Source organism: Ursus arctos, unplaced genomic scaffold, assembly GCF_023065955.2.
Source record: "Ursus arctos isolate Adak ecotype North America unplaced genomic scaffold, UrsArc2.0 scaffold_36, whole genome shotgun sequence".
Classification (NCBI taxonomy): domain Eukaryota; kingdom Metazoa; phylum Chordata; class Mammalia; order Carnivora; family Ursidae; genus Ursus; species Ursus arctos.
In genome coordinates, this window is record NW_026623050.1 from 20,388,716 (window position 1) to 20,404,887 (window position 16,172).

At 36.4% G+C, this 16,172-nt stretch overlaps 1 protein-coding gene across 1 annotated transcript; it reads left to right on the forward strand.

The window, feature by feature from the left end:
* The first annotated feature begins 152 nt into the window (after nt 1–152).
* Nucleotides 153–15,311, forward strand: PIERCE2 (piercer of microtubule wall 2). The gene is made up of 2 exons (XM_048217999.2): nt 153–170; nt 14,964–15,311. Exons 1-2 carry the CDS (start codon nt 153–155, stop codon nt 15,309–15,311), a joined length of 366 nt encoding a protein of 121 aa, XP_048073956.1.
* Nucleotides 15,312–16,172: the final 861 nt, after the last annotated feature.

Consider the following 16,172-nt stretch of genomic DNA (forward strand, 5'->3'; position numbering starts at 1 on the left):
GTTGATAGCTATTGATCTAGCGGAAGGTTCACGTTCTCTTTGCGGCTTTAATTGGATGTTGTAAGGCTTCTCCCCTGTGCGCTCGCTGGTCTTCTTGCCATCCGCTGCCGGGGAAGACTGCGTTTGCCGAAAAAATAAAGAAGATACCGAGAATGACCGAGTACGACTGGGTGGGTTTGGGCTCTAGAAGGCTGAATGTTTTTGACAGTTGGTTTTCCTTGCTATAAATTTGGGGCACCCCGCACCGCCACTCTCCCCACCCCCCACCCCCAAGAAACATCTTTCTAGGCAACCACTGGGCTACACAGATGTAAATGTGCATCGCCTTGAGCCAGAATTGCCTCTGAAAGTATAAAATGATTGGGGATGGTGTGCAACTGCGGTGATGGCTTTAAATGAGAAAAAAACGTACCTTGTTAATCTTACGTTTTCTTACACTGTGCCTTGTTCAAAAAGGATAGAGAAAAAAAAGAATATGGTGCACTTGTATTCACTTTTGGTGGAAACGTAGAAAGTTAAACTTAAGGTTCTGTCCCCCAATTGTGGCAAAAAAAAAAAAAAAAGATAAATAAGGAAAGCATTAACAAGGAGAATGATGTGCCTGAGCAGAAACAAAAAGGTGCCTCAAAATTAGATTTTTGGAGGGTTTTTTGTTTGCTCTTGGTGTTGCTATAGTTAACATCACCTGTGACACAACATCAAAAAAAGAAAAAACGATTTTTAATTTTAAAATTAGAGCTTCCATAGAGCATTTTTATTATCTCAATGGCTTGTTCTTATTTATTTTTTTAAAAATGTGTATGTGTTTATAAGGAAGAAGTTTGAAAAGTGACAGTGGCTTGGCTTTCTGTAATTCCAGGGGAGCCTGAAAATTACATTAGTGGGAGAGCTAATACCATTTCTTTGTAGATTTTTATTCTTTTCAAGGCACTTTCACAGTCTAGTTTTTTAAGACCGTCAATTTTAGAAGAATCATTTGCAATTTTAATTAACCTTTTTATCCTTAAGTAAATATTTGCTGATCCTATGTGTAACCTGGCAGAGCATTTAAAATAATCCTTTTATTATTCTTTCTGTAAGGCTGTTTTGTTTTTAATTGTATCTAATTTGAACTCCGCATCTTAAGCATATCAGATTTGAAGAGGGTGAAACCCAAATAAGAAAACTGTAGTGACCTATGACATGAAGTAAAAGCAAATGCGTATTTTGTTTCTAGGTCTGTAAACATTTGTGAGTTATCCTGGAAGTCAAAAAGATTCAGGTAGACCTTAACATTTCCTGATTGTGTGGTACAAATTATGCCAACAAAGTTTATCAGCTAATTTGTCTTCTGTTTTGACTAGATATGGTTTACTGTATTACATTTTGGGCCAAAGATGACCAGAAGGTAGAAGAAGATGATTTGATGAAAGAGAGTCCTCTGTGACTGAGGTTGCCCTGGGCAACCTGACTGGGTATCCATAAAGTAAGTTAGGGTTGGTACTTTGTAGTACAAGTCACAGGGCAGCCACCTTCCACCTAAGCAGCTTTCCCTGTACTCCAGAAACCTGGACATTTTGAGAAAACCTGACTTGGTGAGATACCATAGGATTCTGGTGACTTGCTGTTTCAGTGTCTGTGCTCTTGATATTGAAAACAAATTAATTGGCAGTGTCGCAAAGAAGCAGCTGCAAGATCTGATGAGTTCTACTCCCAGCTGTGCCAGCTTCCTAGAAGATTATGAAGTATTAGTAAACTGCTGTACTAATGTAGTGTTATTAACCTGTAAACTTCAGAACTGAATTCTGGAACATCATCCATATGCACTGAGGTAAACCTGAAAGAAAATGGTAAAAACGAATTCCATGTATATAGCAATTTATCACTTACGTCCAGTTTTCTTTCATTTTATCTCCAAAACCACAAGAATTATGGCAGGTTTTTTGCTTGTCTTGCTGTGTTTTTACCAATTTACAGATGATGGCCAGAGGTGAAATCATGGTAAGGGACTGGAACCTAGGTCACAGTTCCTGCCTGGTGCTACTCCTCCAGTACTCTACTGATAATGATTCAAATCTGAACAAAGGAAAAGAAAGTGGATTAACTACTTCATATTTAGAGAATTGAGCTCAGCCTTCGAAACAAATTAGGTTCCTGACCTTGAGAAACTTAACTTGGCTAAAATATTTAGTAGAATAACCCAGGAATTCAGGATGAGCTCAGTTATGCTAAAGAGGAACCTAACTAATCCAACCCAAATTTGAAACTCAGAAAGGTTTTATCCTCACTTAACTCTGACATGCAGCTCTGTAAACATTCTTATCTTCATTCTAGAGTGGAAGAAATTGAGATTATTTTACTAGTATTAAAGATTTAGAATTCATAAAGGGTCTCAGCTTCATGAATCACAAGAATCTACTCTAGAATCTTCAAAGAAAAGGCACTTTAATACATGTAAACAATCTTCTATTTACTGCAACCTTAAAAGATCAGTTACAATACCCTGCCGACCACCATGAAGTTATTTAGATATAATAATGCAACTTCTAATCTGGAAGGATTTAGATCTTAAGTATTCCAAATTTTTTAAGTACTGCCAAATTTTTTTGTTGTATTTTTTAACTACCAATTTTTTTTGCCTATTTGGACACCACAGAACACACTTATTAAGAGCTTCTTATCACAAATGAGGGGCCCTATTATGAGTAAATCTACATATCCCTTTATGCTTTTTGATTAACAAAATCACTAAGTTCTGTTAAAAAGAAAAACAGGGGCCTAGGTGGAGTCACTTGACCCCAGGACAGCAAAGGAAGATTTAATTGGACTTTCAGCCTCTCCAGAAGTGGAATTTTAAGCCAATCAATCTGGAATTTTCTAGTTAACTAGCACCAATCAGGTGTTCTGTTACCTGGGCCTGCCCTCGCCCTCTCCCAGAGGAAAACCAGAGGATCTGCTTGATAAGAACCTCTGTCCTTGGCACCCCTGGGTGGCTCAGGTCATGATCCCAGGGTTCTGGGATCCAGCCCCGCATCGGCTCAACGCTGAATGGAGAGCTTGCTTTTCCCCCTCCCTCTGCTGCTCCCCCAGCTTGTGCTGCTTTCTGTCAAATAACTAAAATAAAACAAAAAAGAACCTCAGTCCCTCCCCCAAGGGGGAATTCCATTGGATATTCTTTCCTGTTTTGTCGAAGATTAGTTGAGCATAGACCTGAGTGTCCATTTCTGGGTTCTCTATTCTGTTCCATTGATCTATGTATCTCTTTTTGTTTGTTAATATCTTTTAAATTTAAATTCAATTAATTAACATATAATGTACTTAGCTTCAGAGGTAGAATTCAGAGATTCATCAATCTTCTGTAATACCCAGTGTCCATTATATCACATGCTCTCCTTAATGTCCATCAAACAGTTACCCTGCCCCCACACTCCACTCCAGCAAACCTCAGTTTCCTATGATTAAGAATCTCTTACGGTTTCTCCCTGTCTCTGATTTCATCTTGTTTTATATTTCCCTCCCTTCCCCTATGATCCTGTTTTGTTTCTTAAATTTCACATATGAGTGAGATCATATGATAATTGTCTTTCTTTGTCTGGCTTATTTCGTTTAACATAATACCCTTTAGTTCTACCCTTGTCATTGCAAATGGCAAAATTTCATTCTCTTTGATGGCTGAGTGGTATTCGTGTGTGTGTGTGTGTGTGTGTGTAAAACACATCTTCTTTATCCATAGTTTGGCTATGGTGGACATTGCTGCTATAAACATTGGGGTGCAGGTACCCCTTCGGATCACTGCATTAGTATCTCTCAGGTAAATACCTAGTAGTGCAATTCCTGGGTGGTAGGATAGCTGTATTTTAAACTTTTTGAAGAACCTCCATACTGTTTTCCAGAGTGGCTGCAACAGCTTGCATTCCACCACCAGCTTAAGAGGGTTCCCCTTTCTCCACATCCTCACCAACATGTGTCGTTTCCTGACTTGTTAAGCTTAGCCATTCTGACCCATGTGAGGTGGTATCTCATTGTCGTTTTGATTTATATTTCCCTGATGCCAAGTGATGTGGAGCATTTTTTCATGTGTCTGTTGGCCATTTTCATGTCTTCTTTGGAGAACTGTCTGTTCCTGTCTTCTGCCCATTTCTTAATTGGATTATTTGTTCTTCAGGTGTTGAGTTTGATACGCTTTTTAATAGATTTTGGATATTAGCCCTTTATCTGGGAAGACATTTGCAAATATCTTCTCCCATCTTGTTGGTTGTCTTTTGGTTTTGTCAACTGTTTCCTTTGCTGTGCAAAAGCTTTTTATCTTGATGAAGTCCCAATAGTTCATTTTGCTTTTGTTTCCCTTGCCTTTGGAGACATATCTAGCAAGAAGTTGCTGTGGCCAAGGTCACAGGGGTTGCTGACCATGTCCTCCTCTCAGATTTTGATGGCTTCCTATCTCACCTTTAGGTCTTTCATCCATTTTGAGTCTTTTTTTGTGTATGGTGTAAGAAAATTGCCTGGTTTCGTTCTTCCGCATGTGGCTGTCCAGTTTTCCCAACACCAGTTGTTGAAGAGACTGTCTTTTTTCCTTTGGATATTCTTTCCTGCTTTGTCGAAGATTAGTTGACCATATAGTTTTGGGTCCATTTCTGGGTTCTCTATTCTGTTCCATTGATCTGTGTGTCTGTTTTTGTGCCAGTACCATGCTGTCTTGATGATTACAGCTTTGTAATAGAGCTTGAAGCCCGGAATTGTGATGACACCAGCTTTGGTTTTCTTTTTCAACATTCCTTTGGCTAGTTGGGGTCCTTTCTGGCTCCTACAAATTGTAGGATGGATTATTTGTTCCAGCTCTGTGAAAAAAGTTGATGGTATTTTGGCAGGGATTACACTGAATGTGTAGATGTTTTAGGTAGCATAGACATTTTAACAATATTTATTCTTCCAATCCATGAGCATGGAATGTTTTTCCATTTCTTTGTGTCTTCCTCAAATTATTTCATGAGTGTTTACAGTTTTTTGATTACAGATCCTTTGCCTCTTTGGTTAGGTTTATTCCTAGGTATCTTACGGTTTTTAGTGCAATTCTAAATAGGATCGACTCCTTAATTTCTCTTTCTTCTGTCTCATTGTTAGTGTGTAGAAATGCAGCTGATTTCTGTGCATTGATTTTATATCCTGCCATGTTGCTGAATTCCTGTATGAGTTCTAGCAATTTTGGGATGGAATCTTTTGGGTTTTCCACATAGAGTATCATGTCATCTGTGTGGAGTGAGAGTTTGACTTTTTTTTTGCCAATTCAGATGCCTTTTATTTCTTTTTTTTTTTTAAAGATTTTATTTATTTATGTGACAGAGAGACAGCCAGCGAGAGAGGGAACACAAGCAGGGGGAGTGGGAGAGGAAGAAGCAGGCTCCCAGCCGAGGAGCCTGATGTGGGACTCGATCCCGGAACGCCAGGATCACGCCCTGAGCCAAAGGCAGACGCCCAACGACTGCGCCACCCAGGCGCCCCAGATGCCTTTTATTTCTTTTTGCTGTCTGATTACTGAGGCTAGAACTTCTAGTCCTGTGTTGAGCAACAGCGTAAGAGTGGACATCCCTGCTGTGTTCCTGACCTTAGGAGAAAAGCTGTCAGTTTTTCCCCATTGAGAGTGATATTCGCTGTGGGCTTTTCATATATGGCTTTTATGATATTGAGATATGTTCCCTCTATCCCTACACTGTGAAGAGTTTTAATCAAGAAAGAATGCTGTACTTTGTCAAATGCTTTTTCTGCATCTATTGAGAGAATCATATGGCTCTTGTCCTTTCTTTTATTAATGTAGTGTATCACATTGATTGATTTGGGGATATTGAACCAACCTTGCTGGCCAGGAATAAATCCCACTTGGTCATGGTGAGTAATCCTTTTAATGCACTGTTGGATCCTATTGGCTAGTATCTTTGTGAGAATTTTGGCATCCATGCTCATCAGGGATATTGGTCTGTAATTCTCCTTTTTGGTGGAGTCTTTGTCTGGTTCTGGGATCAAGGTAAAGCTGGCCTCATAGAATGAGTCTCAGTGTTTTCCTTCCATTTCTATTTTTTTGAAATACCTTCAAAAGAATAAGTATTAATGCTTCTCTAAATGTTTGATAGAATTTCCCTGGGAAGCCATCCAGCCCTGGACTCTTGTTTTTTAGGAGATTTTTTATTACTGCTTCAATGTCCTTGCTGGTTATGGCTCTGTTCAGGTTTTCTGTTTCTTCCTGTTTCAGTTTTGGTAGTTTCTACGTCTCTAGGAATGCATCCATTTCTTCCAGATAGCCTAATTCGTTGGCATATAGTTATTATATGATATAGAACATATAGAACATATGTTGTTTTTATTTCTTTGGTTGTGATCTCTCCTCCTTCTTTCAAGATTTTATTTATTTTGGTCCTTTCTCTTTTCATTTTGATAAGTCTGGCCAGGGGTTTATCAATTTTATTAATTTTTTCAAAGAACCAGCTCCTAGTTTCATTGATCTGTTCTGCTGTTCTTTTGGTTTCTATGTCAGTGATTTCTGCTCTATTAATTCTCTTCTCCTGCTGCATTTTGGCTTTATTTGCTCTTCTTTCTCCAGCTCTTTTAGGTGTAAGGTTAGGTTATGTATTTGAGACCTTTTTTGTTTCTTGAGAAAGGCTTGTATTGCTATATACTTCCCTCTTAGGACTGCCTTTGCTGCATCCCAAAGGTTTTGAACAGTTGTGTTTTCATTTTCATTTGTTTCTATGAATTTTTTAATTTTTCTTTAAGTTTCTGGTTGACCCATTCATTCTTTAGTAAGATGCTCTTTAACCTCCATGTATTTGAGTTCTTCCAAATTTCCTTTTGTGATTGAGTTCAAGTTTCAGAGCATTGTGGTCTGAAAATATGGAGGGAATGAGTCCAATCTTTTATTACTGGTTGAGACCGGATTTGTGACCCACTATGTGATTTATTCTGGAGAATGTTCCATGTGCACTCAAGAAGAATGTCTATTCTGTTCCTTTTGGGTGAAATGCTCTTAATATATCTGTGAAATCCATCTGGTTCACTGTGTCATTCAAAGCCCTTGTTTCCTTGTTCTTCTACTTAGATCTGTCCATTGCAGTGAGTGGGGTGTTAAAGTCCCCTACTATTATTGTATTCAGTGTGTTTCTTTAATTTTGTTGTTAATGGGTTTATACAATTGGCTGCTTCAATGTTAGAGGCATAAATATTTACAACTGTTAGATGTTCTTGTTGGATAGACCCTTTAATTATGATATAGTGTCCTTTCTCATCTCTTACTATAGTCTTTGGTTTAAAATCTAATTTGTATGATATAAGTATATAAGGATTGCTATCTCAGTTCTCTTTTGATGTCTGTTAGTATGATAAATGGTTTTCCATGCCCTCCCTTTCAATCTGGAAGTGTCTCTGGGTCTAAAATGAGTGTCTTGCTGACAGCATATCTATAGGTCTTGCTTTTTTATCCAATCTGATACCCTGTGTCTTTTGATTGGAGCATTTAGCCCATTTACATTCAGAGTAACTATTGAAAGATATGAATTTAGTGCTATTGTATTACCTGTAAACTATTTCAGTATATTGTCTCTGTTCCTTTGTCATCTGTGTTACTTTTGGGCTATATCTTCGTTTAAAGGATACCCTTTAATATTTCTTTCAGGGCTGGTTTAGTGATCACAAATTCTTTTATCTTCTATTTGTCCTGGAAGCTTTTTATCTCTCCTATTTTGAATGATATCCTAGCTGGATAAAGTATTCTTGGCTGCATATTTTTCTCATTTAGCACCCTGAATATATCATGCCAGTCCTTTCTGGCCTGCCGGGTCTCTGTGGCTAGGTCTGCTGCCAGTCTAATGTTTCTATCCTTTTAGGTAAAGGACCTCTTATCCTGAGCTGCTTTCTCTTTGTCTCTGAGATTTGCAAGTTTCATTACTATATATTGGGGTGTTGACCTATTTTTATTGATTTTGAGGGGTTCTCTGTGCCTCCGGACTTGAATGCCTGTTTACTTCCCCAGATTAAGGAAGTTCTCAGCTATAATTTGCTCCATTATACCTTCTGCCCCTCACTCTCTCTTTCCTCCTCTTCTGGGATCCCAATTATTCTAATACTATTTTGCTTTATGGTATCACATATCTCTCAAATTCTCCCCTCATGATCCAGTAGTTGTTTATCTCTCTTTTTCTCAGCTTCTTTATTCTCCATCATTTTGTCTTCTACATCACTAGTTCTCTCTTCTGCCTCATTTATCCTAGTAGTTAGATCCTCCATTATATATATATATATATATTACATTGAAAGGATAGAATGTAACTGTAGAGATAAAAATAAAAAAGGACTGTTTTAAAAAAAGAGAAAAATGAGAGAATATGATCAGACAGGCGAAGAGAACAGAGCAATACATGATTCTGGGTGTATTTTGGTCTGTATGTTAGAAAAAACTGCATCCCAAAATTGTAAAGAAAGAAAAACTTTATATATATATATAAATATATATATTTTATATATATATTTTATATATATAATATATATTAAATTAAATAAATTAAATTATATATATAATATATATCTTATATATATAATATATATCTTATATATATAATATATATTAAATTAAATAAATTAAAACATATATATGTATAAAATACAATGAAAGGGTAGAATGTAACTATAAAAAATGAAAATTAAAAGACTTTTAAAAAGTTGATAAAATAAGAAGTTGCTTGAGAAGGAAAGAGAACAAAATCAAAATTGAAAAACTAAAGAATCATGAGAAGAAAACAATGAATTCTATATACTATTTTCCCTAGTGCTGGAGTTTTTCAGTTCTCTGTGATTGGTAAACTTAGCTGAACGTTCTTGCTGATCTTTTTGCTCCAGTTCTCAGGTGTATTTGCCCTGGGTGGAATTGCATTTAGCCAGGGGGCCAGGCTAAGTAATCTGCTCCAGTTTGCTCTACGTGTCTTTTTTTCCCTGAATGCTTTCCCTGCCACTTTAGAGGATGAGAATGAAAATGGTGGCCTCCCAATCTCCAGCCTGTAACTGGAAGCTCAGGGCCCCACTCCTCAGTGCACCTTCAGGAAGAAGCAGTCAATCACTCCTGTCTCCCTGGTCTCCATCTGTACTCTGTGTTCACCCAGCCTGTGACCAAGAGTTTCTATCTCAGGCATATGACTCTGTTTCGAGTCTCCAAACCCTGCAGACTCCCACAGTGTGCACCTGCACTGGAAGGGTGGGGAGTCTCACCATGGTTCTACCACTTGCTGGAGCCCTGTTCAGAGAGCAGTTGTCCGACTGTGCCGCGGTTCATGGTTTATGGCAATCTTGAGCCCACTCTTGGGCTCACTGATTGCAGCTGCCTTCTCCACTCCAATGCCTGTGAACTCTGCCACATTCAGGCACCCTCGTTCTTTCTGTGACCCCGGGGATCCTAAGATCACACTGTCTCACCTAGGATTCCATCCCACTTCCTCACTTGAGTAAGGCAAGGATGTCCCTCAACAGAGCAGACTTCTAAAAGTTCCACTCTGCTGCTATATCACTTTCCAGTAGCCTGCTCCTCCCCCCCACTGTTTAGCTTCCAATATATCACCTCAGATTCACTTCTCCGCACCTCCTACCTTGCAGAAAGTGGTTGCTTTTCTGTTTGTAGAGTTGCAGCAATTCTTTTCTTAGATCTCCAGTTGAGTTCGCAGGTGTTCAGAATGATTTGATAGCTATCTAGCTGAATTCCTGGGACCAGACTCTCCTACTCCTCTGCTATCTTGCACCTTAATCCCTGAAACAATCTTTTCTCTTGCTAGTAACTTATCCTTCCTATGAAAACCTTCCATTTCGCACCACTCCTCCAAGCTACCCTCCATTTCCTGGATGGGATGCTGCCTGATTCGTGAATCACTTAATAAAGCCAATTAGATCTTCAAATTTACTTCGTTGCATTTTGTTTTTTAACAGTTGCTATTGCTACATTTGGAAGGTCCTGCTATCTGAGTCCTCAGATTAGGAAACAAAACCATCTAATCCATATTCTTTATTATATATTTATAGGCAGATTTTATATTTATATCCTTGTAAAATAATTTCATCAAAGTCAAATAGTTATTAGTGCCAATATCAGAACACAGGACTGGTGATACCTAATAGGTGCTTTTTACAACTCTTACAGGAGAAGATACACAAATACCAACAAGATTTCCCAATCAGTCTGCTTGACATGTTCTTGTATAAGCCATGCAGCTGTGATGATGGCCTTCTCTCTCCCCAGAGGCCTGTCTCCCAGAGGCCTGTTTAATTCCTGACCATGGCTTAGCCACATCTTTCCTAACAAGTGTGTGTAGCCCAGTACTCACAACGTCATGTAAGGATCAGCAGCTTGAGCATCACCTGGGACTTTGTTAGAAATGCAGAATCTTGGCCCTACACTACTATGGATAAAGGATGTCTAGTTTCAGATAACTTCTCAGGGTTATTGGTAGGTAGTAAAGCACTACTAAGATTTTGTTTCTGATTAGCAAAGTAAAAGAAATGAAATGGGCCTTAAAGGTGGCTGGGACAGTGGTAGCTGGACGTTCTAGCAAGATAAATATTCACAAAATAATGGTCTAATTCCCAAGAACTGACCAATGAAGTTTTTCTGAGGCCAAAGATTAAAGCTCTCAGCTTAGAAGATACCAAGACAATAGAACAATAACTAACCACCTCAAACTTTTGTCAATAAAAAGTCAATCTTTAAAGAAATGGATAGTTAACATGGAAAACTTGAGGAAAAAAAGACCAGCAATCTAATATGTAACACCTATGTTTGAAATAGGGTAATACACAATAAGAAAAAGGCTTTTTCCCCTTATGCAAATACACCAGCAGATCAAGCACTCTTGGACTGGGTTTTCAAGAAGATCCAAAAGATTTCTTAAAATTATTGAAAGAAGCTCTTCTGAAAAGTCACTTTGCCTGATGATTATCATTAGGGCAAAGCGCGAGAACATAATGTTCTACTCTATGATACCACTTCATTTTACAAAACTTTATAATTTCTATGGAATAAATGGAGTCACTAGATGATATCTAAAATAACAAATAATTCAGACTCCCTTATTTTACAAACAGAAAACTGTAGAGAATCAGACTTACCCAAATTCTCACATTCCCGTCAAGTCAAGGAGACTACAACCTGGGTCTTATAACGTCAGTGCTCTTTTCACTACACTTGATTCAGATTTTTAAATCCCTTAATCACAGAAAAATACTTTCAAAAAGTTTATTAAAGATACTGTTCAAGTAGCACATTAATAGTTGACTGAAGAATTGATTGAATGTGGTTTTATAGTACTGTTAAATGAAAAGGTAGCTTTTAGGGATGTTATTATGGGGAAAACATTTTAGCTCAGGTTCATTTCAATTTGTAGCACCTTCTTATTTTTCAAGATTATAACCAGGCACAAGTACATTTAAAACATGAGTAGATATAAGATGATATATGTATGTTCTTACTTATGGTTCTTATATATATTTATGATTTTCCCAACTAGAAACACAAGCAAAATTGAGTTTATAAAGGATTAACCGCTGCAAATCTATCAGAAAAAATTAAGCTATCTAATACAGGCTCAAAATGAAGGTTATTAAACAAAAAAAAAATCTGTAGTAACAGAACTTAGGCAATCCCATCAGGTTGGAATTATACTGAGAGAATTAAGCCAGGGCAGGGTTAATATTCATCTTCACCAATGTAAACTGAGGAAGAAACTTAACTATCTATGAAACTATTTTCAAGTACTTTGTCTATTTGGCATAAACAATATAATCAAAATTAACATCCATTTAACAAGTACGTTTCAGTTCTTTTATAAGGAACGTTGTAGATTGAATTTTTTCTACAATTAAGTTTCTTAGGATAGACATAAAAACTAGATTTTCAGGATTCAAAATCATGAGCAGTTTTTAGTTCTTCATACATTTCATTAATTTTTTTAAATGGGGTTACATTAATTTACTTGACAATTGTCAATACAAAGTGCTGTTAATGTTCCCAGTCTGTAGTTTATTTTTTAATTTGGTTAACTGTATTTTCAGGTATAGATTGGACAGTTAAATACCTCAACCCTTTCCTCTATAATTTCTTTTGTCACTTCTAAATTTTTAATATCCTCCTTTCTCAGAGGGTTAAAAATACCTTTCTCCTAGGTTTCTGGTTTTTCTATAATGTGATTTTTAATCACTGTGTATTTAATTCATCTGAAGTTTATTTTGATAATATTTGAAGGTGAAGATATATATTTTTGAAAACAGCTAACTAGTTTCCCAACATCATTTACTGAGTTGGTTTCCTGTATATGTCTTCCATATAATAAATTGTAAGCCTTAGGAATTTTGTATTATCACTGCATTTCCAACATCTAACATTGTGTAGCATACAGTAGGCACTCAATAAGTATTTACTGAATCAATGAATGAATGATAAATTAAGTTTATATAGTCTGTTCCACTTGAATTATTTCATCTTCATTAATGAAGGTTGATATTTTTAATAGACTTAACTTTACTAAGGATAAAGCATATTATATGCATGTGCTAGAAAGCTATGTGCACTTTTGCATCCATTCTTTTTAATGTCTTGCTCCCTTGCATTCCCAAACAGCTAAATGATTTGTATTTAAGTATTTATTAAATTATATGTATATACACACATATTTAATTTATATATTAAAAATTATAGTAAATGGCACCACCAGCTACCCAAGTGTTTGTCCAGAAACCTAGTAGTCATCCTTGATCTGTCCCTCTTCATCATCACCCACATTCAATCAATCACCAGAACCTGTGAATTCTACTTCCAAAATATATTTCAAATTTGTTTACTTATCTCCCTCTCTATACTACCACCCTACTACAGATCATTGTCATCACTTGGACAGCTGTAGCTCCTTTCTACATCCATTCAAGGCCCTGACAGCAGTTAAAGTGATCATACTAAAACTTGTTACTTAATGACATGCATCTCCTTAGAACACTTCAATTGCTTTCCAATGCTTTTACAATAAAGATCAAGATTTTTATCAGAGTCAACAAGACCCTTCAAGATATGGCCCCTTCCCCTCTATTCTCATCTCAAGCTATTTTCACCCTAACTTACTTGACTTTGGGCATGCTGAGTTTCTCTTTATTCCCACTTCTACCTTTTCCTGGCCTTCCGGTCTTAGATTCAATGACACTTCACTAGAATGGCCTTTCTTAGCCCCCACCTAGGTTAGAACCCCCTATAAATTTCCACAAATATCTTGTATTTTTTTTCCTCCGTAACACTTACCACAATTGTAATTATTAGTTGTGTAATTATTTGCTTAATGGCTATGCCCACAAGGCTAAAATCATCCCTAAATTTTATCTTGTTCTCTTCTCACTGTAGAATTCAGCAGTAGGACTTCTTGCAGATTTTCTCCATGATTTACAAATGTTTTTACAAATTCTCATGATTCCAGTACAGGATTTTTAAAAGCTATCTTATGCATACTTTTGATAAGTTTACTTTGAACAGATATTATGTCATTTAATGAGGACTAGCCACTGCCCTGAAGAGAATAGAATTTCTGAAAAAGTGAAGTAGATGTGCTAACTTTTCGTTTTGTTTTGTTTTTCCAGGTTTATTGAGATATAATTGACATATAACATTGTGTAAGTTTAGGGTGTATTACATGATTTCTTGTATGTATTGTGAAATGATTACCATAATATTAACACATTCATCACCTCACATAATTAAAGTTATTTTTGTGTTGAGAACTCTCTTAGCACCTTTCAAGTATGTAATAAAGTATTGGTAACTATAGTTATCATGCTGTACATTAGATCCCCTGAACTTCTTCTTATAACTGGAAGTTTGTACTCATTGACCAACATCTCTCCATTTCCCCCATCCCCTGGAAATCATCATTATTCTGTTTCAATGAGTTTGACTTTTTAAAAATTTTAGATTCATATATACGTGAGATTCTTGTATTCTTTGTCTGACTTAGTTCACTTAGTATAAATGTCCTCCATGTTGTCTGAAGTGGCATGATTTCCTTCTTTTTTATGGATGATTAATATTCATGTGTGTATGTATACATGAGAATATAGTATACTACATCTTTATCCATTCCATTAATGGACACTTAGATTGTTTTCATATCTTGGCTATTATTGTGAATAGTGCTGCAACAAACATGGGGGTGCAGATATCCCTTTGAGATAGTGATTTCACTTTTTTTGGATATATATTCACAACTAGGATTGCTGGATCATATGGTAATACTAATTTTAATTTTTTGAGGCATCTCCTACTGTTTTCTATAGAGGCTGCACCAGTTTGCATTCCCACCAGCAGTGCACAAGGGTTTCCTTTTCTTCACATCTTCACCAACACTTGTTATTTGACACTAGCCATTCTAACAGGAGTGAGGTGATATCTCGTTGTGGTTTTAATTTGCATTTCTCTGATCATTAATGATGTTGAACACCTTCTTATGTTCCTGGTGGACCATCTGTATAGTCTTATTCAGAAAAATGTGTATTCAGGTCCTCTGCTCATTTTTAATCAGATTATGTTTTGCTATTGCATTGTATGAGTTCCTTGTATATTTTGGATACTAACCCCTTATCAATATTGTTTGCAAATATTTTCTCCCATTCTGTAGGTTGTCTTCATTCTGCTGACTACTTCTTTTGCTGTGCAGAGGCTTTCGGTTTGATGCAGTCTCACTTGTTATTTTTGCTTTTGTTGCTTACACTTTTGGTGTCATATCCAAAAAATCTATGCCAAGAATAACATCACAGAGCTTTTCCCCTGTGTTCTTTTCTAGGAGCTTTGTGCTTTCAGGTCTTACACTTAAGTCTTTAATTCATTTTGAGTTAATTTTTGTCAGTGGTATAAGACAGGTTGGTGCTAACTTTGTTTTTTTCCCAAAAAATTTTATAATTGAGAATTATTTGATGTGTTTATATTTTAGGACAAGAAATGTGCTTCAGCTTCAAATTCAGGCACAGAAGTGAAACCTGAACAAGTTCCTTCTTGTGTGAACCCTGGCAATCCTGTGTTTTCATGTATGTTGGACCCAAAGACACTCCATACAGCTACCTCACTATCAAAACCTAAGATGATTATGTATAAAACCAATTCATGTAATTATGGTGAATTTTTACCTATGCCACAGTTTTTTCCCTGCAATTATACTCCAAGGGAGCAAGTATTTTCAAGCCATATCAGAGCTACTGGATTTTATCAAAATAACTCTCTCAATACTGCACCTGATAGAAGCAGAACCCTTGATTTTCCTAATTTTCAACATACTCTATGAAAATATATTCCTTTGTATAGTTAAGAGAAAATATACTCAGGAAAAATGAGTTTTAAATCTAAGGCTAGAAAACCTAACTTGGAATATAAAAGTATTTGAATTAAAAGAATACCTTTAAGAAATAAAGCATTTGAATTGATAACTGAATTACAGTGACTCCTTAAATAAAAATGTGTTCAAAACAGAATAAAAAGTAAACACGTTTTAATACATCTTGGCTTTATTTAGTACATGTTCTCCAAAAGTTTCAAAAGGCTTTCAGGATCTCAGTTGTCCACTCAGTATATTTATCAAGACAAAGGAACACAAGAGCACTAAGAAAAAAACTGAATTAAAGGAAGACTGACCAGTAATTTCCCAGTTTTCTGTTATTTCAACTAAGGGCTTAGAACCTGGGGGAATGTTAGTTTCCACTGCTAGGCTAGTAGAAGAGAAGACCTGTTATTCATTCATTCATTTGGCAAATACTTATACAACACCTACTTATGACAGGCACCATACCATGCAAATGGAACGCAGAAATAAAAGTGTCTTTTATTGATTAAATGAATAATATTTTAGGGGACTGAGATTAGCAAATTAATAAAGTGTGATAATTTCTGTAAAGTATGCAAAAGATCTTTCAGACACAAAGACAAACTGCTCAAATTAAGACCAAGGACATCAGGAGAAGCATCCTGGAGAAGGTAAAACCAAATCAAAGGAAAGGTTGTCCAGGAAGAAGAAGCAATACATATAAGAATACAAAGATGCAAGAGATGTGGTACATTTTTTATAAATGCAAATAATGTGATATATCCTTAACACAGTATGAGCAGTGGTAGATGATGGACTATACTATTATTCAAACTCTGTAATTCT